A 25,042-nucleotide genomic window follows, 5' to 3' on the forward strand; every position below is an offset into this window, starting at 1 on the left:
ACAAAGTTCCAGCAGTGGTCTCTCTAACATCATGTGACCTGGACCTTCAGTGAATTCTGTCCTGTGTTAGTGTTGTTCACAGCTGTACTTCTGAACGATTCTCTGTGAAAGTCCATTTAAGTGCTTACATTGTTTTGGTGATTTAAGAGGGTTTGATAAAGTCTGCACTAGTTTACGACATGCTGTGGCCTAAATACAGGTTTATCATTAAATACCGTGCTCGCTGGTGTGAAGCAAAATGATAGGCCATAAGTTAACTTTGCAACAAAATAGGTCTTGAAATAGAAAATCCTCCCAAGAAACAATGAAACTCTTGCTGTTAACACTGCACTCAGTTTAGCACTGTAATGCCGTGCCAATTATATGTACAACGCTGTCCATAATGACTAATATTTCCTCTTCGCACTCTTCTGGGCAAGTTCTACCTGTCCTGCACCTGTTTCCATGAGTTAAAGCGCCTTCCGACCTGCTGCTTGAGTTCACAAGCTTAGTCCCGCCCCCTCAGCGCTGTCTCGCGCACTCTTGACACCTGATTGGACGCCCGGCAGGATGATTGACAGGAGTATGGAGTACCTGGAAATCAGTCCGGAGCGTATCAGCTAGAGCGATGTGGACTCTGAAGCGGGGTCGAAAATAGTGAAACATCCCCTGGAATATCGCTGAATTTTTCGCTCCGATAGACTGAAACAGCCATATACACCCGCCAGCTACACTGGATGTATTAAAAGAAGATCTAAAGAGGATTAAATTGTGAATTACTTTATTATTATTTTTCGCCGGAACGCTAAGTTACCAGAATCATCGGCCGTGCTGTGCTGTGGTCGCGTGAAAGAAAAGGATGAGCGTTTGATTTTTGTTTCATTCCTCACCGCATCGCCTTCCTCTGTTTTTCCCGGCCCGTCTGTTTTGGACCTGCTATGGTGGACTCGAATGCAATGAGGAAGACTTTTGTGGTCCCGGACATCAAGCCGTTGGATCAGTATGACTCGAGCAGAGCCAGAATCTGCGCCAGTGTCGGGTGGTTGCTGGCGAAATCCTACGGCAATGCAGGTATGAAGTGGCCGTGTGTCAAACCCTAGTGTGCTACCTTTCTAGAGTGCTATTTCTTCTTCCGAGTCAGCTGAACATGTGTAGGCAGCACGAGAGCCCCAAAACTGCGCAAAAACGCCAAAAGCCAGTCTAGCTAGGCTGCTGCTATATGTTTTTGAGACGCAGCCCATTGAGGCTGACACAGTTTTGTTCCCTTCTCAAATCTTCTGTTCCCTCTCACCTGTCTGTTTTGAGAGCAGCGTTTGCTCATTGTTCAGTGACTGCGGAGGAAAGCATGTGTGAAGGTGAACAGTGTGTAAACTCAGCGTTTTTCACAACACAAAGACCATATGAGAGGTGGAAAGCTGTTGGTTGTGGCCCAGCAATGTCTTACTATACGATACGCGTTCAGTCTGGCTCTCTTAATCAATTGAACAGAATAATAGTCTGTTAAAATGTCTAAAAGTGTGCTTTCTTCCACCCATTGGGCACCGAGGACATGAATAATCTGATGGGATGTTTATAATAACAGTAACTACAATAAAAAAAATTGTATCAAATAAAGGAGTGAATTCAGGTTGATTGGGTCCCTTTTTGCCATTGAGATGACTGGGAAAAAGTCTCCCAATCAACCTGAATTCACCCCTAAGAAGTAAAATACATATATAAAAACTAACTATGCCTTAATATGAGACGGGATAAAATTTGCCCGTGATCGTTTTCCATAAGGACTTTAATCGCACGTGCTTAATCCTTTCAGCAGACATGGTGTTGTCTGGGAATTATGATGTTATGATGTGAAGAAATGTAGTAGTTTTGACCTGAATATGAATATGTATCATGTGAGCGCGTGCTCTGAACGCACCTAATATGTGTCATATTCGCCCACTATCACGAACCCCTTTGTTAATACACCCACAGAGATGATGGAGGTCTTGAGCAGACGGCTGATAATTACACCAAAGTGCTCGGTATGTTTAAATTCTTTAACTTAAGAAATAATAAAAAAGGAAACTGTATAAACTGATCGATGCTTGATGACGTCAATCAGTGACAGCAGTGTCCTGCAGTGACATCATTTACTTCATCTAAAACGTCTCTCTCTCTCTCTCTCTCTCTCTCTCTCTCTCTCTCTCTCTCTCTCTCTCTCTCTCTCTCTCTCTCTCTCTCTCTCTCTCTCTCTCTCTCTCTCTCTCTCTCTCTCTCAAAAAGGCAGGGTCTTACCATCCTGATAGCAATCACTGAGTTAAATGGTCTAAATGTATGTGTATTAGAGATGCACCGATTACAATTTTCTGGGCCGATTCCGATTTCCGATTTTTCATTAAGTTTGACCTGCCGATACCGATTTTAGCCGATTCCGATTTCATTTTTTCTAACCACTTTACAGCACACACAAATATTTATTTTATATCATTTCTGTAATAGAACATTTTACAATGTGCATAGTTAACACACATCTAAAGTGCAGTGTTGTGGAAAAACCATTTCCTTTTCACATTCAATATCCAATAATTTTATATGTATTTAGCAAACGAAACGTCTGTATGAAAACAGGGAATGGCAATAAAATAATATATAAATAAAAAATAAAATAAATATAGCCTTGCAGTATAAAGATCTCAAAGCACACACACACAGGCCTATTGCAATCACTTGTACAAACTGAATAATAAAACAAGTTTAAATGGGTACATTTTCTATAAATATTAGTCTTTGTTTTCTTTTCTGACATAGCCTACTCCAGTTCTTGTTAAAACACGCAAATTCTGTGCGTTTTGGGCACTTTTTTTGTGAAACCCTATTTAGGCTATTTTCCATCAAAAGTATGCTTTCCCTTTAATTGAGCGTGAGCAGTGCAGCAAATAGACTCGGCGCCGAAACACCCGCTTCACACCCTTGTTTATACTCGACGCAGCCGCAAGAGCGCGAGTCACCGCAGACCGCGCGCGCACCTCTCCAGACGGACGAGGCGTTTATACTTGACGCGCTCGCCGTTGTACTATTCTTTGAAACGACAGGGGGCGACTATTGGGTAATTGTCCTCTAAACCATCAGGAGTCAGCGGTGAGAAGAAGAAAGCTATACACACGTGACAGTTTATTTTAGTACACCACCACCAATACCATACAAAAAGAATTGTGTAAAACCCAGTAAACCCTGAGATTATTACTCGTGACAATAAAAACAAATATATGGAAATGAGAATGTGTATACAATATAACTAAATTAACAATCTCTTACATATTTTCTAATTTCACTAAACATTTCATTAAGTTGTGTGAACATTTTTATTAAACATGGACCTTTATGTTCATTAAAAATACTTATTATGCTATTGTATGCTCATTTTTTAAATGTAAGGAACTTATTTAGATGTGCAAACTGGGTGCCCATGTGGTGAGAAGTTCGAGCTCGGCCAGATTCGGCTCGAAGTCGTTCATCTTCGGATGCGGCGCCGCGCGCGTTGTTACAAAAAGTGCCGTGCACACCGCCAGGCGAAATTGGGTCTTGCGAACCCAACGCGCGAGACCGCCCACTCCGCAATGACGTCATTTTTGCCGCGCGCGCCTCGCGATCTTGCGGCTGCGTCGAGTATAAACAAGGCTTCACTCCTCGCGACGCTCCTGCTTGACGCTCACGCGCTGCTCCTGCTTCCGTTGCGAATGCACTCATTGATTAACATGCATGCCGAAAAAAAATACGCGCTTGTGGTCTAAACGGACGTAATTCACGAGGTTTTCTACATGTGCTCCGTGTGCACGTGTGATGCTGATGTTGCGCGATGTTAATCATGCGGCGCCCGAGTGCATTTGACCGGCATAAAATCGGCATTTGTCAGATTGACCGGCCGGTCGCCGGTTACGGCCGATCATGTGAAAATCGGCCAATTCCGGTCACCAGCCGATCAATCGGTGCATCTCTAATGTGTATATAATCTGTAGAAGGCGTAGGACCATAAAATGTTCGTCCTGTGAGTGTATGTATTTCCACACCTCCGTGCACCTGCTCGCACAGACATCACTTTTCATCAGCATGTTTCATGCTATGAGTTAGACAGATGTCAGTCACGAACACCGCGACCGAAACAGCAGCCGCCTTTTAAAGTTCCTCCTGAACCAAAACAACCAGCTTATGCTGCGTTCACGCCAAAACTACTGTGATTTGGAAGAGATGGCAACCCGTGACGTTAAACTCAGTATCAGATAATGTCAACTCTATCAAGGCGAAATGAATCTGCAGCAGTCAGGTGGTACAGGTCAGAGCTCTTTTTGTTGTTTATGTTCATTATTATTGTAATGTTATGTGCTTTGAGGTAGTTTAACTCAGTCTTTCGTCTTGTGACGCTTTGCAGACTTTGCTGTGTGTGTTCATGTGTTTTGAAGGAGGCGTGGCTTTAGAGACGCTCTGAAGGGAGGGTGGGATCTTATGCTTTCAAAGCTAGCTCGCTATTGCTAGCCGCTCTGAAAATTGCCTACCCTACCTTTAAGGCAAGACCACCATTATACTTCCCTAGTTGGCCAATCACAGTACAAAGACATACTGTGCATTACAGGTTTTCTGAGATGTTATGTTTAAAATGCAGTTAAATATGCAACTCATTTGCATGAATTCCCTGTACAGAAGTCTGAACATTAGATAAAGCCAGGTTCAATTTTCTTGTTTCATTTTGATGGCATGTTAGAAAGGATTTTACTGAAGGGGATTTTGGATATCCCTTTGTATCACTCCATAAGTCAGGGACAAACTCCTCTTTAAAAACCTTCAGAATAACTGTAAAGTCTAGTGTGTAAGTGCAACCGAAGTGGAGATTTCTGGTTCATTTATGGAGAACAACTCAGTTTGAGACAGTTTGAAGTGTAGGCTAATAATTAAATAAACGCTTAAATGTGTATTTTTTGGATGTTTTCTTTCTACTAGTCTGAATGAAGATGTGGAAGTAAAATAGCCCAAAATCTTAAAATTGACCAGTGCATGAATAACAACAACAACAATCGTTTTACCTGTAGCCTCTTGCCTTAAAAGAAATGGTGACCTGTCCCAGTGTCTGAAATATGCAGTTTCATTTTATATATTCATATAAAGGAAGATTCGTCTGTGTAATTTGTCAACTTAATTTATTTCACACTGTAACCATGCACCAATGCAGCCTTACATAATCTGTTACTGTTTTCCCCTGTTGCGCTTGTACAGTGCCATCAATATTGGTTATCGGGTTTAAAAAAAGGCCTAGATGATGCATCACTCTTTGTTTCTAGGCCTTTTTTCAGTGTGTAACCTCTGTGTTCCTCATAGTCAGAAGAGGATGGTCTCTCTGGCAGATCCTGGCCTGAGAATTGAAACACACAAGATTTGTTTTTCTTTTTGGGTGCTGCAGACGGGCTAGTGTGTGTGTGTTTGTGGATTGTTTTTAAAAGCCTTATTGTGTCCACCTAATGAACCACCGTTAATTCAGATTGTAAGTCTGCATTCCTGTACTTGCTTTAGTCCTTGTTTTGAGCCCGTTTTGTCTCGTTTTTAGAAAGACAAAGCCTAGATTTAACGGTTCGCATTGCTCATAACATTTAACTCTGAAACGGGTGGATAATTAGAAGATAATTAAAGATGTTTTGTGTTGGCATGAGTAATGTAACATGCAATCTGCAGTCTGTAATTTTTAACTACAAACTGGTTTCGATGGAGTTTCAATTGTGTGACCTCTGTGTTATTTAGGTTCTTCTTTCTAGAGTATTACATTTATGGCATCAGGGAAGTCAAAAAAAACATAAAATATCATAAATAACCTTACGTAAGCTATAGCCTAGAGCTATGCTATGCTGTTTCTGATAAGATATTTCTGCCCAAGATTTCGTTGCTTAGTTAAAGCTGCAGTCTATAGTTTTTCCTCTTTGTCGCCATCTCTGTTCGAAATCTGCAATTGCAGTTATTTACGGAATTATCAACTTTACGTATATTTGTTTGCAAATTTTGCAATAAATGTAAAATATACCGTTTCTATATATTAAATATTCATCTTTAAATCAATAGTATTGTATTTCTCCATTGATTTTGGTTTCATTGTCATTCGCAGTGCTTAATGGGATTGTACTTCTTTGCCTCATTAAAGCTGTTAAAGGGATACTTCACCCAAAAATTCTGTCATTAATTACTCACCCTCAAGTCGTTCCAAACCCGTAAGACCTTCAGAACACAGAGAAATATCTTTTTGTTGAAATCTGAGAGCTTTCTGTCCCTCCATTGACAGTCTACACAACTAGCCTACCACTTTTTCAAGCCCCAGAAAGGTAGTAAAGACGTCATAAAAGTGACTCCAGTGGTTTAACCTCAATTTTATGAAGCAACTTGAGTGCTTTGTTTACAAAAATTTACCACTGTATTTTCAAAATATTAATCTCCAAACTCAGTCGTGTTCGTTTGTCATTTTGTACAATTTTCAAATACTTTTTTGCTTCTAATCAAAGTTTGTATTGTTGTGATTCACCTCATAGCTGGTTCGTTCGGCTGATGGCTTATAACGCTTTAGCAAAGACTTTTTTCAAATCCTAATGGGAAACACGAATGGGAAAAATACTTCCGGAAACAATGTTGTGGCAATGTTGTTTTCTTGGAATCAATTGTAAGTCATGGCTCCTGTGCCGAGGGCTATTTGAATAGTGCGTGGAGTTGCAGCCTATGTAGAGCGTTCAGGACTGTCACTCATGAGACTCCATGATGGTCAGGATACTGTCTTACTGATTGTTTAGGAAAGAAGTAAGCAGTGAGGCAGCTCTCTAGTTTTTGAGCATGGCTAATGTTTCAGTCACAATATGATCACAATTATTTAAATGCAATATAGAAATGCCTTAAACTCTGCATACATTAAAGGGGACCTATTATGCCCCTTTTTACAAGTTGTAATACACGTCTCTGGTGTCCCCAGAATGTGTCTGAAGTTTCAGATCAAAATTCCCCACAGATCATTTTATTATAGCTTGTCAGCCTTTACAGCTCATGCTTTGGATACTCTGGCAACAACAAAACTGGAGAATGTCACGCAGCCAAAATGTCTGAAATTGTCAGTAGAGGTGTTAAGCCTTACGTGTTCGAACTGGAGTCGGACACTGATTGAGAGACTCAGGAAGAAGTTTCAACTTTTAGAATGCAACTGGACGTTTCTGATTGGTTAGTCGATACATTCAAGTTGATTCAACTCATTGACTAGCATGTACCGTCATGTTAATCAAAAAGGCTTTCAGAAACAACGTTTGTGCAAATCCAGCATTGAACTAACCCTTGTTTGGCATAAAATGACTTGCGCAAATGTATAACTCTTCAACGACTTTCTTCGGCTCATTTCCTTCATAAATTAAAGATGCCGGGAGTCAGTGGAGACTCTTATGTTTGTTGGTACATCCAATAACAGAACATTTGTATTGTTTTTTAGCGTAGACATTGTATATCTCCAGCCACTACAGCGAGGAAACAGAAATGGCGGACTACTGCGGCTCACTCAGGGCGGGATCTACGCTGCTAATAGGGCAAATCGTAAACGCTCGTTTGGAGAGACTGTTTATGATTTATAGAGATTATAAAAAAAGGAGTGGCTGTATCTGTTACCAATATAGGCTGGTTGTTTACATACACTGTGGACACACATCTGTGTTCAAACACAGATGAATTTTGCATAATAGGTCCTCTTTAAAACCTCCAGGTTTCTCACAAAATGTTCCAAAATGATTAACCGCCACACATAGTTAGGATCTTCTCTGAGTGTGAGAAACTGAAATCTCCCTAATTCACCTGGTTGATGTATAATTACTAGGTTGTGAGCTCTAGTGTGTGGCTCCAGTGTTTGTCTTCACTCCCTGCATCAATAGCAGACCTGCACGACCACACCCGCTGGTCAAAGTCACACACAGCCGAGCCAGAGAGAAATCAGACCTGATTAAAGAGGCTTGGCTGCAGCAGGGCAGCGATGGCTGGATTTCAGCATTGAGACATGACTGTGTGTGTGTGTGTGTGTGTGTGCACGACCTCAGACCTCTGATCCAGCGCTGCACTCGTTTTCCTGCTTGAACCCGATGACATCATCACTCTCACTGCGAGTCTGTGATGTATCCCTCGTATTCATATCAGAGCCCTGGTCTTGCGCTGAGCTGTATCTCTGCAGTGAACCCATGCTTTTAAGGCACGCTGTGCTGATAATTGCTACCTGTGTTAGCAGCAAGTTTTTTTTTTTTTTTTGTTTAATGTGTTTTTTGGCCAAAGCTTCACTCTGGATGAACTCGGCTCAATAAAGATCTATCCTTGGAGTGCTGTCCTAGATGCAAGAGCTTTGAGTTCAAGTACAGCCTGAATGCAGATGATTGAGCCAGCCAAGGCAAGCATGACTGCTATTGTTTTGTTGCATGTGTTTGTGCTGAGGACGTAAATGATCCCTCAAATCACGCAGCTTGTTAAAGGGAGAGTGCGTTGCTTTTCTAAAGGCTGGAATCACTACTCAACTTTTCTGTACAAACTGTACAAAATTCATGTATTGTATTCCAGCCTTTAGTATTTATACGATTTCTGGCTGCTATAAGCATCAAGCATGATATTGGAGGTAAAACATTGGCCATACTGTCAAAATGAAGAGGATCTTGTGCATTTTTTAATCCACATATAACATGATTCCAAGAATCTCTCTAAAAAGAGTAAAGAACTCAATACTTGAAATGTATTTGCTGCGTATCCATAAAAAGATTACATGCAGAGATATTCTTTTAATATTTCATGTGCAAATAATATTTCAAGCGCTCAGTGATTTTGATTTATGCAAATTATTGCATGTAAACTTACCTAGTGTGTAGATAGATATTATTATTATTATTAATTTTTTTTAATGATAACTATGTGAACTGATGGTACAAATGAATTTTCCTGCTATTGGTATCAACTGCTAAAATCTACTTATGTAAACTATTCAGAACACTTTAGCAACCATATATCAGTGCCCATATCAACCATCCTAGCATACTGGTAGTCAGTTTCATATGGCTACTCATATCGTCTACAGACAATGTAAAAATCGACTTTCATTCTGTGAGCCTGGATGAATTTGGTGGCAGTCCTTGGAGCTCTGTCCTAGTTGTAAGAGATTTCAGTTCAAGTATAGCTTGAACACAAATGATAAAATAATCTGATACTGGTTTCAAGCAAGGCTGTAGGGTAAGCGAAGCGTACATTGATACTGGTACATCTAGCCCCTTAAAAAGGTTTTATGCACATCAGCAAGGAAGAATGATACAGTTTCACTGATAACGTGTCCTTCATCCACAAATGTTTAAGGATGGCCAGTGTTGTTATGACCCGGTAGGCTCGTTCCTCTAATGGTCTTGTGAGTGTTTTGCCTGTATTAGTCATGCTGGAATCATCAGTGTGTCACTGCGGTGACTCAACAGGTGATGTGGCGCAGAACGACTGTGGCCTTTTTATCATGTTGTTTAGGTAATCACTCGATGGACACGCCCTTACAATCTGAAGTCACGAAAGCTAAGATTATAATGAGACTCCAGTGTCGTCGTCTTGTCGGTTTCCCAGTGAAGGCTGGACAAAGTGGCCACTTGCATTTTCTTTTTGGTTTGCTGACTCAGCTTGCTGTGTTGGTGTTTGTTAGAGATATGAAGAACGCTTTGTTTGTGGGCATACCTATGTACATATGCTGGTCAAACACTACCACAGCCTTCAAAGTAAGAAGTTAATTAGGGACGATTTGGAGAAGAAAGCCTTTTGTTCAGAAACATTAACTTAAAAGAGAGCTTGTCTGGTAAAAGATTATCCACAGAAAAATTCACCCTTTAACATCATTCGTGTTTGTGAGACCAAAGGCATTTCTAAATGTTTATAAGAAACATTTTATATTTTTTACATTACTAAAAATAAATGCATTTATTTGATGATGAATACAGTAAAAACAGTCAAATTGTGTAACATTTTTACAATTTAAAATAGCTGTTTTCTATTTGAATATATTTTTAAATTTAGTTAATTTATTCCTGTGATGTTAAAAGCTGAATTTTCAGCATCATTGCTCCAGTCTTCAGTGTCACATGATCCTTCAGAAATCAGTCTAATAGGATGATTTGAGTGGAAACTGATGATAATTTTTTTTTTCAGGATTCTTTGATGAATAATAAAAAAAAGCTTTTATTTGATATTATGTAAATATTTTGCATCATTATACAGCAAATGTCTTAATGTGTTCTTGCTGGGAAGTATTAATTTTCTTTTCTTTAAAAAAACCTTTCTAACTCCAGACTTGTTAACAGTAATGTAGTGCACACACATATAAGTACACATTTCAGTCCAGCTTATCCTTTTGGGAAATGTAAAGAATGTAGATTCCACAGTAATATGTTAATCTAAAAAGACTTCTGTGAATTTTAGGTGTGTGTGTGTACAGGTTTGGCTGTTGAGGGCCAAATGTCCTCACTTAAATAGTGAAATATTATGACAACCGACTAGGTTATTGCTTAATATCAGTGTATCTGAATTGTTTTTATCAAGCACATACTAACATTTTGTTGATGGAGCGGTCTCGTCATATTAAATGGATTATTCCTAACCCGAGAGGCCAGTAGACCAGAGCATGATGGTCATAAAAGGTCTGTGTGGTCCTCTGATTGTGCCCGCTGGCCTTTAATTAAAACAAAAATGGACTTTAATGCTCAATGTTCCCATGACAACCGTCTTCAAATCTGAGGTTGACCCTTCTCTGTAGTGTAAAGAAGCTTATTAGAAACTTGAAACAGTGGTCTTATGATAGAGATCATAAAGGTGTAATGCTCTTTTGTTGGCTTTAGCTGTCCGTGTTTGGAGACGTACTGAGATGTGACAGTCGTGTAAAGCTCAGCTGACCCGTCAGTCGCGTCACCGCATGAACTGTGGGTGTGGAGACGCTACATCCTATTTGCTGATGTCTCTCTCTGCAGACTTCTATGTAAAATGTCTGTTTGCTTTTGGAGTCCTGCTCAGCTGACTTAAGTCAAACCATTTTAATGAGCGATCGTCTCCTTTCGTTTATTGATTCCACGCTTCTGTCCATTGCCACCATTGAGCCAGACCTCCTGAATCTCTTGACCTTTCACCTCTTCATTGACTAAATTTGGTGTGCGTGTGTGTGTGAGAGAGAGAGAGAGAGAGAGAGAAAGAGAGAGAGCAAAAGCACATCAGATAGAGTGTACGTCGAGGAAGAACAGGGTGATATGGGTAATGTTTACACATTTAGAGCTGATGTTTGCTGTCATAATAGTGTCTAGGACATTGGTGGTGGTTGTCATCTGACCTCTCTTTCCTTGCTGATTCCCTTTCTTCCACTTGTGATGTTCCTTATCTAAACCATTGCCTCATTTACATGAACACCTTTTGCATCCAAACAGTGTAGACATGAACGCTAAATAAAGCTTCAAGCGCAGTACTTTCAGTTTCAGTTCTCAATCCCATCAAGAGTTTACAGATCCTAACGAACAGATTAGAAGAGGTTTATACAATCTGAGTGAAATTTAAAGTGGCTTTGGTCAGTTCATTCCGATTGACGTGATTACATGGGACTTTTTTTTATTCCGACTGTCCTACTAGTCCGATTGCAAAAGGGCCCATGTAAATGCAGCTAGTGTGCTTTACTAACTGAACTAAACTAAGTTTTGCTTGGCCGTTCATTCAAAATAGTGTTGCTTTTTCCAGTTAGAAGCTTTTACATGTTAGAATTTTTTTACTGACCAAGTTTGTCCACATTGAATGTGAAAATGCTGCATGTCAGAACACCATTACAGCCAGACAGAACATATAACAAATAAGTTTGTCTGTAGGGGTATTTTTGACCAATGAGATTTCACTGCGCGGAGCTAGCTTGCATGATGCAGCAAAAATGAAACGATCACCAAAACATCTTGACACTGAACATGAGTCACAGCCCATGTCAGGTCGTGCCTTGTTTTGACACAGAGGAATGGTGTGGTGAAACAAAACACATTTTTACACTTTGGGGACAGTAAGATTTTTCATCAAATGTTTCTTGAGCAGCAAATCAGCATATTAGAATTATTTCTGAAGGATCATGTGACACTGAAGGATCATGTGACACTAAAGACTAGAGTAATGATGCTGAAAATGTGAAAATGTTGCTTTACCATCACAGGGATAAATTACATCGTAATATAGATTTTAAATAATTAAATATAGATAAATCTAGAAATTATATATTTTAAATAAATGCAGCCTTGGTGAGCATAGTAGATGACTTTTAAAATCATTCAAAAATCTTACCGACCCCTAACTTTTGAACGCTAATGTAGCCTACATCATATTTAAGTTAATTTTGATGGTTTTGATTTAACCAGTTCAGAAAAATACTATTCAGCTAACTGCTTTTTAGTATACTTTAAATCGTGAGTAGCTTGTAATTTGATGAGCTACAGCTCCAAACTAGCTTCCCCAGCACTGCTGTCTGTCTGTCTGTCTGTGTGTGTGTGTGTGTGTGTGTGTGTGTGTGTATCCAGCGCTTGTCCCATTAAATTCTGTCCTAGTTTAGCGTCGCCCTCTCTGTTTTCAGGTATTACTCTCCCATCTTTTCTCTGAAGGTGCAGTACAGACCAGTCATTCATTGACTGCCAGTCCTACAGGGAAATGAAGCCTCTATCAGCCACCCTTATCTCACATCACTGCGGCTTTTGCATCCTGCTTTGCATTCTGGGTTTGAGTTTTATGTGTCACCCAGTCGGTGGGCAATGTATTGCTGCCCCCTTTATTTTACGAATTCTCATTCTCATTTATTTATTTATTTTTGGCTTAGTTGGTTGCTGATGTCACATTGCATAATGTTATCTGTTAGTTAGTTTAGACACCGTTTAGACACCCACTTTTCATGATCCAATCAATTAGTTTTGGATAAAAATACTACTTTATTTTTTCTCATCCCCATTGAATCCAGTTTCACTGAAAAATACACTACCGAGCATAGGTTTGAGCTTAAATTTTTTTTGTTATGTTTATGGCGGACCTCGAGGGTCTGGGGCATTCCCCATGAATATTTTATAAGTGTATTAATAAATATTGTACAGTAGGTGTGTGTGATTATATCGTCTATGATAATATCATGATTATTGTTTTAACAATGTGCAATCTGACATTCTCACTTCACAAAAACACATCTAGAGTGCACGCATTCTCTACATGATGTAGTCTAATAGGTTATTAGACTAGTGATCTGACAGCACACGCAGAGATTGAGTTCCCTGCATCACTTTACTGTGAATTGAGCCATTCTCAAAAACTCGGAAAGTGCTGCTTCACGATCTGCTTTCATGCCGCACTTCTCTTTGAAAAAAACAGCAGCAGCAGACTATAAACTTAATTAAACTGTAGCCTCTTACGATTTCTTGCACAGTGCACAAAGCCATATCGCAATTTGGATTTTAGTTTGATTGATACTTTACCAAAGCAATGTCACAATACACAACAACTTTATCATGAGGTGTAAATATATTTTTTCGATTCATTATGAAACTGTGGCGAGACAGATTATAGTTATTGGGGAACTATATAAATATTATCGCAATTTAAATTAACTACTTTCTTTTTTAATACATTTTAAATGTAATTTATTCCTGTGATGGCAAATCTGAAGTTTCAGCATCATTACTCCAGTCTTCTGTGTCACATGATCCTTCAGAAATCAGTCTAATATGATGATTTGATGCTCAAGAAACATACTCACCTAAAGGATTATTAGGAACACCTGTTCAATTTCTCATTAATGCAATTATCTAATCAACCAATCACATGGCAGTTGCTTCAATGCATTTAGGGGTGTGGTCCTGGTCAAGACAATCTCCTGAACTCCAAACTGAATGTCAGAATGGGAAAGAAAGGTGATTTAAGCAATTTTGAGCGTGGCATGGTTGTTGGTGCCAGACGGGCCGGTCTGAGTATTTCACAATCTGCTCAGTTACTGGGATTTTCACGCACAACCATTTCTAGGGTTTACAAAGAATGGTGTGAAAAGGGAAAAACATCCAGTATGCGGCAGTCCTGTGGGCGAAAATGCCTTGTTGATGCTAGAGGTCAGAGGAGAATGGGCCGACTGATTCAAGCTGATAGAAGAGCAACTTTGACTGAAATAACCACTCGTTACAACCGAGGTATGCAGCAAAGCATTTGTGAAGCCACAACACGCACAACCTTGAGGCGGATGGGCTACAACAGCAGAAGACCCCACCGGGTACCACTCATCTCCTCTACAAATAGGAAAAAGAGGCTACAATTTGCACGAGCTCACCAAAATTGGACAGCTGAAGACTGAGTCTCGATTTCTGTTGAGACATTCAGATGGTAGAGTCAGAATTTGGCGTAAACAGAATGAGAACATGGATCCATCATGCCTTGTTACCACTGTGCAGGCTGGTGGTGGTGGTGTAATGGTGTGGGGGATGTTTTCTTGGCACACTTTAGGCCCCTTAGTGCCAATTGGGCATCGTTTAAATGCCACGGCCTACCTGAGCATTGTTTCTGACCATGTCCATCCCTTTATGACCACCATGTACCCATCCTCTGATGGCTACTTCCAGCAGGATAATGCACCATGTCACAAAGCTCGAATCATTTCAAATTGGTTTCTTGAACATGACAATGAGTTCACTGTACTAAAATGGCCCCCACAGTCACCAGATCTCAACCCAATAGAGCATCTTTGGGATGTGGTGGAACGGGAGCTTCGTGCCCTGGATGTGCATCCCACAAATCTCCATCAACTGCAAGATGCTATCCTATCAATATGGGCCAACATTTCTAAAGAATGCTTTCAGCACCTTGTTGAATCAATGCCACGTAGAATTAAGGCAGTTCTGAAGGCGAAAGGGGGTCAAACACAGTATTAGTATGGTGTTCCTAATAATCCTTTAGGTGAGTGTATAAAGATTCTAATATGTACAATTTAGGTACTAAAATGTACACTTTTGGTTTAATTTCACACATCTTTCATCTACAACTTTGGTTAATATACTATTATGTAACAGTGCTCATTTTCAGAAGAAAGAAAAAAGAAGAAAAAAAATAAAAATAAAATACTGACAACACAGTTTTGAATAGTAGTGTACTCCCATAATAGAAGTAAAATGTTTCATGTTGACTTCAAGGATACAATGAATTGGTGTTCCTGCTGGCATGAAGCTCTGTACAGGTGTACAATTACATGATTCATAGTGTAACTGTATTTTGAGAGTGATCGGTATCTTCAGGATGGGTGGGATTTACTGATCGTACGCATTGATTGCAATATAAGGTCAAATACAAACTACGTTGTTTATGTTCACTGGTATCGCCTATTTTAGCTGCTCCTATCATAGGGTTTTTGTCCTCTAATGTGTCCTAGAACTGGTCCCACGACTTCTGGTTGCTGGTTAAACATGGATGTGGTGGAGAGGTGCCATTCTTATTGTGGATTCTTGATTGGCCCTGAATGCGGCAGAACCAGTTCACAGTGGGCGTGTGAGGTGTACATTTCAAGTTTGCGTTTCTCAAGGTTTTGTGTGTGTTTAGTCTCACACCAGCCCAGGAGCTGTCTCCCTTTTCTGTCCTTTCACAGGTGTTGACAATGACATTTAAATTCAAACTCTCTGCTTGACAAAGCATGAGTGTGTAAAAGAATCATTTATTGTGTGTAGCACGTATGTGGATCGTTGTTCTCCAGTCGACGTTTTTTCCCAAATTCCATTTGAGTTTTTTCCATAAATTTCTGTATTTGGTTGTATGGTTAAATAAAAATTTAGTAAAAGAAGAAAAAAAAAAAGACACTTTATTGAAAGTATAATAAAAAATGACATATTTAGAACCCTTCATAATCCATTTTTAATTTCCTTTTTTTATAAGAAATGTTGCGTTTTCCATTTTAATTGTTTAATTAAATTGTATTAATCAAAAACATCAAACATAAAAAAAAAAATCATGAAAAATACCATTTACAACAATTTTATTAAGAGTAAATCTATGTTTGTTTTATTTAGTTTTCTGTTTACATTTTTTCTGAATTCCGTTTTAATGGTTTAATAACATTAATAATCAAAGCGGTTTTTATCAGTTGAATTCATTAGACTTTAACAATTCAATAATTTATACATTTTTACAATAATAGGGCCCTATGAAATGTTTTGTGCTGTCTTTTTTTTAATACTTTTTATGGGTTTATGATGTAATTATTGTAATACGAGTTTATTATCAAAAACGGTGGTAATCAAATCAAGGCATGGCACACTAATCTAATTAATCTTTTAAAATGTAATCAAATGAAAATGTAATTACAATTCCTTTCATTTGTTTGCCAACAAAGTGCTGGTTTACTGTTAAAATTAAAAGAGAGAAGAAAAATTGTGTGATCTTTAAAAAAGAAATAGTTTCTTATTATTATTATTATTATTATTATTATTATTATTATTACAATAGTAATATATTTGTGCCACATCACTGAAATCATTGGGCCGTATGTCTGTGTTTGTGTGAGGAAAAGAGAGCCAGACAGGTCGGATGTCTCCTATTGTACGGCACATCAAACGCTCTGCAGATGATACACACCTGCCTCTTATTGGCTCCACAGACCTCAGCCCTGAACTGCTGAGCTTTTGAAGCCATCCCGGTGTGTGTGGCTTTCTAAAACTGGGCTCTGTGTGCCTGTGTGTGTGTGTGCGCTCAGCTGTGGTGCACCCTGGGGAAAGTGATGTCACTGTTGCCCATAGAGCCGATTATTGGAGAGGCAGTGAGTGGAAGCAAACGACCAATTAGCAGAATTGGGACCAGGAGTGTCTTCACCATCACATCTACTGCTTCAACTCCTGAGTGTCTGTAGGTTTCTGGCGACATGCGTGTTCGCGTGTGTGTGCGGTTTGTTGAACTCTTGCTCTGCTCACTCGATCAGATGATTTGGGCTGTAGGGCATTTCCTCATCACTAGACTTAATGTGTTTTCTTCTGTTAGATTTATCTTTCTCTTATGTTTTCCCAGGTTGTTCTAATGTTGTTAATGGGTGTTTATGTACAGTACACTGCTATTCAAACATTTGGGATCAGTAAGATTTGAATACTGTTCTTTGAACTTTCTATTTTTTTCAAAGAATCCATTACAAACACGCGTTGCTGTTTCCAACATTGATGATTCCTGAGTATCAAATCAGCATATGAATATGATTTCTGAAGAATCATGTGACACTGAAGACTGGAGTAATGATGCTGAAAATTCAGCTTTGATCACTGGAATAAATTACATTTTAAATATATTTAAATAGAAAACAATAATGTTACTGATCAATATTACTGATTTTACTTTATTTTTGATCAAATAAATGTAGTCTTGATGTGCATAAGATCTCAGTTTTATCTTGCTGACCCCATACATACAATAAAATGCTGACAGCTGTTCAGTTCATCATAAAATCACTTCATTATAAAAACACAAAAGTCACGTTTAGACTGATTATACTATTTAAAAGCCCCCAGGTCATGTAAATGCCTTAAACGCTGCTAAAGTTGCATGCAAAGGTATACCATGATAGCAGCTGAAAATTTACATCTGTTGATGAGGCTTGCCATCATGACACAATCTATTTTTTGGGCTTATTATTAAGCATAAAGTTTGCACATGTAAATTTTCTGTTCTGTTGTTTTATTTTTTCATGACACTCAGATCTACTGTATCTAATCACATTAATAGGGCTGATTGCTACATACACTCCTGGTTGACCTACTTTATTTGCCAAAGTGTGCAGCATGTGACAAGGGCACACCGTCCTGTATACTCTATCCCACAATTTTACATTTTCATTCTCAATAAATGGGATCAGGACAAAATTTGAAGGACTTGTTTTTTTTTTGTTTTTGTTTTTTAAAGATAAAAACCAGTAAAACTTTTATCATTACATTTTTTTATTTATTATATTGTTTGTAATTTTTAATGTGGAATCTGCCGTGAAATAGTCTGTGAAGCTGATACAATAAATGAGAGATAATAGCAAATTAACTTGAAGCAAAACAATTATCAACAATAATCATGTTTTGATAATAATTTTTTTGTTAAAGTCCCTAGAAAAGTTACATTTGATTCCATAGTGAAGGCTAGATGCCTTTCGCAGATGTAGAACACTTACAAGTACAAACTCAAGTGCTTTATCGCTTTATTATTGGCTAATTATAAAAATGTATTGTTTTGTTATTTTATTAAGCAAATTTAAATGTCATTCTTCCACTTTAAGATATGGTCTTTGACATGTAAACTTGAGGTGCTGCGCAGTGATGGAAACAAGTAGCTCGGCAAACGTTCCTTTGTGAAATAACATAGCACATGTGAGCGCTATACTGACCAATCAGCACTTCTGTGATAGAGTTTAACACGGTTTGTTGCATATTGTACCACAGGCTACTGTTTTATTAAATTGTATACAGTATATACTATGTAGTATGCACTCTGAACACGTCCTGTTTCTCTCTCTTGCTTGCAGAGAATGTTCCAGTGGAGCTGCGAGAGCCGTTCTACTGTGATCAGTATGAGCAGGAACACCTGAAGCCTCCCGTCACACGCCTGCTGCTGTCCCCTGAACTCTACTGTCGTGCTTACGGCCTACTGCTGGGGGGAAGCCCTGGGGCCGAGGGGCCCCCCAAAGACATTCCAGCGCTCCTACAGGTCCTGGGCAGGAAGGGCTTGGCACCCAAAGACCAGAATGCCCCTGTGACGGAGGCCGAGCTCCAACAGAAGCCCATCAAAATGGTAAGACGTATGAGCGGAGTCAGCACATTCCTGTCTGAATTATGTGCAGAGCTGAGTTTCATTAAACAGAAATGTGGAGTTGATACTGTAGCTTTTGTATCTCAAAACCCAGAACTGACTTGCTGTCTGCTGTCGAATCGAATTTCAGCCTCAAGTGCTCTCATGTGCACCACATTAATATCCTTCCGCTTATGAACCGCCTGGGAGACTCAACTATCAATCACGATTGATTCTGATGGTAGCTAAGGTAAAGAGTTGATAGGCCAGTCACATTTATGCAGTGTTTTATACAGTACAGATTGTTTCTAACAGGAAAATAACAGTGTCAGTTTAGTTCAATGTTGATTCAATTCAGTTCAATAACTGTCAATGTTGCAAAGTTGCATCAATTATGAAGTGAGTTCAGTTCAGCCATAAGCAGCTGTAAGCGATAAGGCCATAAGGCGAAAGTATCATCATTAGTTCAGTGTTGATTTAGTTCAATAAGTGTCCTTATCCAGCTCCATTTAAGTCCAATTTTGTTCTCTTCCGATAGTGTCAGCGCAGTTAAATCAATAATATTACTAAATATAAATTTTCTTTTAAATCCTGATTCTCTAAACACTATTCGTAGTGCACTTACGTATTGAATGAAATGGATTTTAACTATTTATTAAAGGGCCTATACAACCTGGTCACTGCATGTTTTTTTCCTGATCGGATAGCTATGTTAAAACTGTTCCATTTACACTTGACCACATGAATGTATCTCTGCAAAATGAATATAAATCTGATCTTCAATTTGCACGCTATATACAAATCTAACAGAGTTCACGTCAACAAAAGCAACAGATATGTGCTGCATTTCATTTATCATCTGCTAATTTCAAGATTAAAGACCGCAAAAGGAGAGAGAGTGGCATTAGCACTGGTAAGGTAATTTAGTAATTAGAAATTTAGAAATCGCATGTGTGTATTAGATCAGTGTATTAAAGTGAAAGCAGCGTAATATACTGTGCCTACTGCTATATATGCTGTTAATATGGAAAAACAGAAAATCACTCACTGCTCTTGAGTGAATAACTTTAGTAGCTTTAATAAGAATACATTTCTTTCTTGAATGCTGCTGTTAAATGCTCTGGCGAGGAGATAAACATGGCAGACTGTGTACAGCTCACTCAGGGCGGGTCTATACTAACAGGGCGGAGTCCGTCAGCAGTTGTGGGCGGGGCCTGTACAATGTGACACATATGCTAGAATCTGCAAAAGGCTTGTTCTGAGACACTGGTTATGATTTATGGGGATTAATAAAAGAGGAGTGGGTGGATTGGTGGTGTACATGCACTGCCGACACACATTTGTTCAAACACCATGTAAAAGTGAATTTTGCATAATAGGTCACCTTTAATGTACTGAAATTGGAGGACCAAATTCAATACGATTTTAATTGATGACCCATGGTGTTATACTGCATCCTCACGCGTAATCCTAGAATCTTAGATTCCATTTACACCTGGTCACATAAATGTGTTTTTGCGAAACGGATTTAAATCCGATCTTCAATTCCAGCGCTATATGCAGATTTAATGGAGTGCACGTCACCGAAAGCAACAGATACGAGCTGCATTTTATTGATCATCAGCTAAAATTTCAAAATCAAAGACCGCAATAAGAGAGCGGCAACGGGACTGGTAAGATTTTGTTTCTTTACTTTTAACGATGATGATTGTGTGTTAAGCGTCTGTGACTTACTTTCACTTTGATTTGCGAAAGTTTGCGCGTTGGCTTAATGAATAGATGCTCAGCTGCTCATCTGCGGCAATGCGTGTTGCAGTAGCGTCGTCATATCTGGCTATAACATGACATATAGCCTATAACAAGCTCTCATATGTTTATTTTTGTAGCATTTTTGGGAGAATTTTACATATTTACATATGTGGTTTCAACAACCAGATGCATTTACACTTGTCCAGTTTCGTCTGGAATGTGGCCCAGACCACCTCCTGAAGGGTTTGAACGATTTGATTCAAATCCATCTCGAATGCCTTTCGGAGGGCATTTACACCTGGTAACATCATGATCGGATAGCTATCCGATCGCAGAAAGCCCATGAAGTGGCCAGGTGTATACAGCCCATTAGAAGGCCATATTAAGAATGCTTTGTATCAGGAGTTGCCTATGATGGCAAAAAATGTTTTCTAGGTAGGAACCTCAGTAGGTTTTGAGACACGATGTATGCATCTGTGATTTATTGAGCATGGGTGACTCATTACAGTCCACCAGTTCAGATCAATGGGAAATCAATGCTGATTTGGCCTGCAAAAAGTCACAACCAATTCACCTTCTTGGATCAGGACACAGGGGGATGGTTTCATTGCAGCACTGGGGGATGTTTTCTGGAGGTGAAGCGGCTTCTGGGGAGGGGCGACTCCTGTTTATGCTTGATTTCCAGGGATTATAGCATCTCCCCCTCTCCTGCAATTCCACTGAGTGGATCCAGCTGTAAGGGACAGGACAGTTATTGAAAGACCGCATGCTAACCCCAGGCTCACTGGACTGGGGTGGGCGGAGAGACACAAAGGAGGGGCTGACAAATAATGGCAGGGTCGAGGGATCAGGCCTTAAAACAATAGACAAAAGACAGCAGACCCTGTACTGATGTAGCACTTTCCTCCCTGTCAGAGAGGGTCCCTCTCACAGCTGGACGGGCTTTAATGGACATCAATGGAGTGTTTGATTCTCCTTGAGCTTTTAACATTTAACTGTAGAGTTCTTCTTACCAAGATTTAACCAAAACAAACTAGTTGAGAGACGTCAGTGTTGTCAAATATAAATGTCATGATTAGTGATGCAGTTGTCTGATTACTGTGCCCACTTGCTCATTTCTCTATGTATCAGGTCATAAATCTGCCAAAATATCGATGGGTGCTACAGATTTTGTTTTCAAGTAGTTTCAATAAGTTGTGAGAATTTTGGGCTGCTATTTTGTCACAATTGCGAGCATTGTTTTTTTTGTTTGTTTTTTCATTTGTTCCACAAATTGCTGGTAGATGCATTGATTATAATGACAATATTCATACTGAAGACTTTGCAAGAGCTTAGAAAGCCTGCATCTTTTGGCAAATTTAGCAAAGAGAGACCCTGATTACAGCCCTACAAGTCATACCACTTCATTTTGTTTTGTACCATTCTCCGCAGTGACCCAATTCTTGCTTTGTCTCGCCCCCGTTATACCCATTTTCAATTCTGTGTATTTGTTCCAGCCTCAGTTCTCCAACAGAGCCATCTCTGAGTGCTGACTCTGCTGAGATTGCCTAACATCGTGAGGTGCTGGAGGCAGGTGAACGTTCAGCGCTCCGCTGCTTCTGTCTGGGGCTCCCGGCTGCGGGTGTCCTGCTGGTGTCATGATGCGCTCGCTGAGCGCTGCCGATGCTCTGGGCTCATCTGGTGCTGTCTGGCTGCTTGTGGTGCGCTTCCCAGGCCTGGCTGTGGGGGCGGCTGGCTGGATGCTGTAGCAGCGTGATGAAAGTGGGTCATGATGTAGTATTAGGATTGAGGCGCAGCAGTGTGAGTGAGCCAAGCCCAGTAAACGGCTTTGGAGCAGCTAAAGTCTGTTTTAGCAATGACTGTGTATCAAAACTCAACATATCAACATACTTCCTGCATAGAAAGTAGTGATAAATAAAACTTGATGCTCATATGCTAATATTGCATTCTATAGGACATGGGCAAAGCCACACTTGCATGGTATTAAATTATGATTATTTTTGGACATGCACCTTGTGAACACAATGGTATTTGTATATGGTAGTTGTTCAGTTCTCTTGTGTAAATTAAAGCCCAATGGTGTTGGCATCTTTGCGTAATTGATGAACTTTGCAACATTGACTCTTAATGATCTGAATTGAATCAACTTTGAACTAAATTGAGCTGAATAATCACACTATTGTCTTCTGTAGAGCCGCTTTAATGCTGAAATTGACGTCATTTCAAAATTGATGAATGTTCCAAAACTTATTTTCCTGTTTATTTATGTGAAGCTTCTTTGACAATCTGTATTTTATGAAGCACTATACAACTAAATGTGACTTGACTTGATGCAAAAGCAGTTTTTTGTATGCGTGGAACAGGGAAGACATAATCTCTTTCGAATGAAGGAACATCTGGAGACACATTGCTCTGACCTCCTGGTTAGCTGTTCACCTCTCTGCAGGTTTGACATTTTCTGCTCGGATGCGGTGCAGAGCCCAGCCCCCATAGAGGATAAAGATCTGTGAAGATTAGTGATAATCTGTGATCCAGACTCGCCGTCATCATCCAGCTGAATATTAACAAACAGACATGTCACCTCTCAGTTATGTTGAACTGAATTGAGAGGTGACATTTTTATTATTATTTTTTTATTTTATCTTATTTCATTATTTTTATTTTCATTTCTTTTATATTTATCTTTTTTTTTTTCTTTTACAAGGAAACAAGGAGCCCCACACATTGCTCACAGATGCATTGATTATAATCTGTAAGGCTGTTTTTCTGTTGTTACACACATGCTCCATATGTGTAGATCCAGGAAAGCCTCAGGTTGCTGCTGCTGTTTTGTTTTGTTTGAGGTTTTCGAGGGGAAATCATGTAATAAATGCTGGAGTTTGTGTAACCTGAACTGATCAGGGGAATTTGGAAGTCAGATTATTGCCATCTACTTCCTGAAGTTCCTGTACAGCTGTGAGACTCAAGGAACTGCAGTAATTCAGTGTTTTAGCAATTCTTTGTGTTCTACTCCTTGGTCTTGTTTTATACATTTAGAAATGTTTTCAGTATGCAGTGCGTGTTTACATAGAGAATGAGTTTACACCATCCAAGGCTGCCAGGTCTCCCTGTAAATCCCCCCTGCTGTGCCCCTGGCTCTTTTATCCTGCAGTTTGTGGGACACCGAGGGCCAGGGGTTAGAATAAGAGTCCATTTTCCCCCACAGTTACAATAACCACAGTGAACTTTGTTTTGCTTTGTCCTTCCAGTGGAGTATTTTGGCAGTTGTCACAGGACTGCCCCGGTTTGTGGTGACAGCAGAATGTCATTAAGAGTAGCTGGTGTGTTACCTCAGGATTTCCAGCCTCAGGGCTCGAAGCTGTGGTGAGGTGCATTATGGGTCACACTGGTTGTTATGGTGATTTGGCAGGCTGGTCTTGCTCGGTCTTCCAATGTTGGTCCCGCTCCCCTCTCATTAGGGAAACTTGTGATTCGGCTTTGCGAGTCCTGGAGTGTCGGGACGGGAAATCCAAGCCCCCCCCCTCCCATCTCCTCTCGCTTTCATTCCTCTCTTTTGTCGTGAACTGCTCTCCACTCCCTCCTCGGTATAATTACTATACCACATAACAGAGCAGAGCTTGTGACCTCTGCAGTACGGTCTGTAGTTTCTTACTGATCTAACAGAAACTGCATTAAATCTTTCTCTTTTTTCACTTATTTTGGGTGGAATTCTGTGGAATCTTTTTAACATTGTATAAAATAGGGCTGTAGTGCACTCTGATTTCCAGCTATAAGAATTGTAAAATTAGCCATAATATACAATAAATGTATGCACTACTGCTCAAAAGTTTGAGGTTAGTGAGGTTTTTTAATGTTTTTAAAAGAAGTCGCAACAAGGCAGTTTATTTAATCAGAAATATTATATTATGAAATTATTATTGTTATTATTATTGTTATTATTATTATTATTATTATTATTTTTACTGTTAATATTTATATTACTATTACGATTAACAATATTATTGTTTTTATATATTATATATGTTTTATGTATTACTCCAGTCTTCAGTGTCATGCTGATTTGGTGCTCAAGAAAAATTTCTTATGTTGAAATATATTTTTATGGAAACTGCAATTTATTTTTTGATGAATAGGTTATTTTGATGAATAGAAAGTTCAAAAGAACAGCATTTATTTGAAATTGAAGTTTTTTGTAACATTAGAAATGTCTTACCAACCATCATCATTTTTTATCAATTTATGCATCCTTGCTGAATTAATTTCTTTTTGAAAAATGCTCTTTTCCCAGACTTTTAAAACTGTAGAGTAAATATTATTTTTTTCCCCCTTTTTGTCTAAGTTTCTTTCCCTGTTGCTTCCATCTTACCAAACAGCGTGTAACAGCTGCCCATGAGCTTTTGTTGTGTCCTCGGCCACACTGTTGCTAATTTATGTGTTTCACAATGATCTTTGGCACTTTTATCGCCAGTGAAAATGACACTTCCGTTATCGTCCTGTTTCAGTG

At 39.3% G+C, this 25,042-nt stretch overlaps 1 protein-coding gene across 1 annotated transcript in view; it reads left to right on the forward strand.

Annotated features, from left to right (window-relative positions):
• The first annotated feature begins 820 nt into the window (after nucleotides 1–820).
• camsap3 (calmodulin regulated spectrin-associated protein family, member 3) overlaps nucleotides 821–25,042 on the forward strand; it is a 35,053-nt gene continuing 10,831 nt past the window's right edge. The window contains exons 1-2 of the mRNA XM_079864724.1: nucleotides 821–1,050; nucleotides 18,527–18,879. Coding sequence (XP_079720850.1) covers nucleotides 918–1,050; nucleotides 18,527–18,879 — 486 coding nt within the window. The 5' untranslated portion in view covers nucleotides 821–917. The remainder of the gene's footprint in view (nucleotides 1,051–18,526; nucleotides 18,880–25,042) is intronic.

Source organism: Squalius cephalus, assembly GCF_949319135.1.
Source record: "Squalius cephalus genome assembly, chromosome: 1".
Classification (NCBI taxonomy): domain Eukaryota; kingdom Metazoa; phylum Chordata; class Actinopteri; order Cypriniformes; family Leuciscidae; genus Squalius; species Squalius cephalus.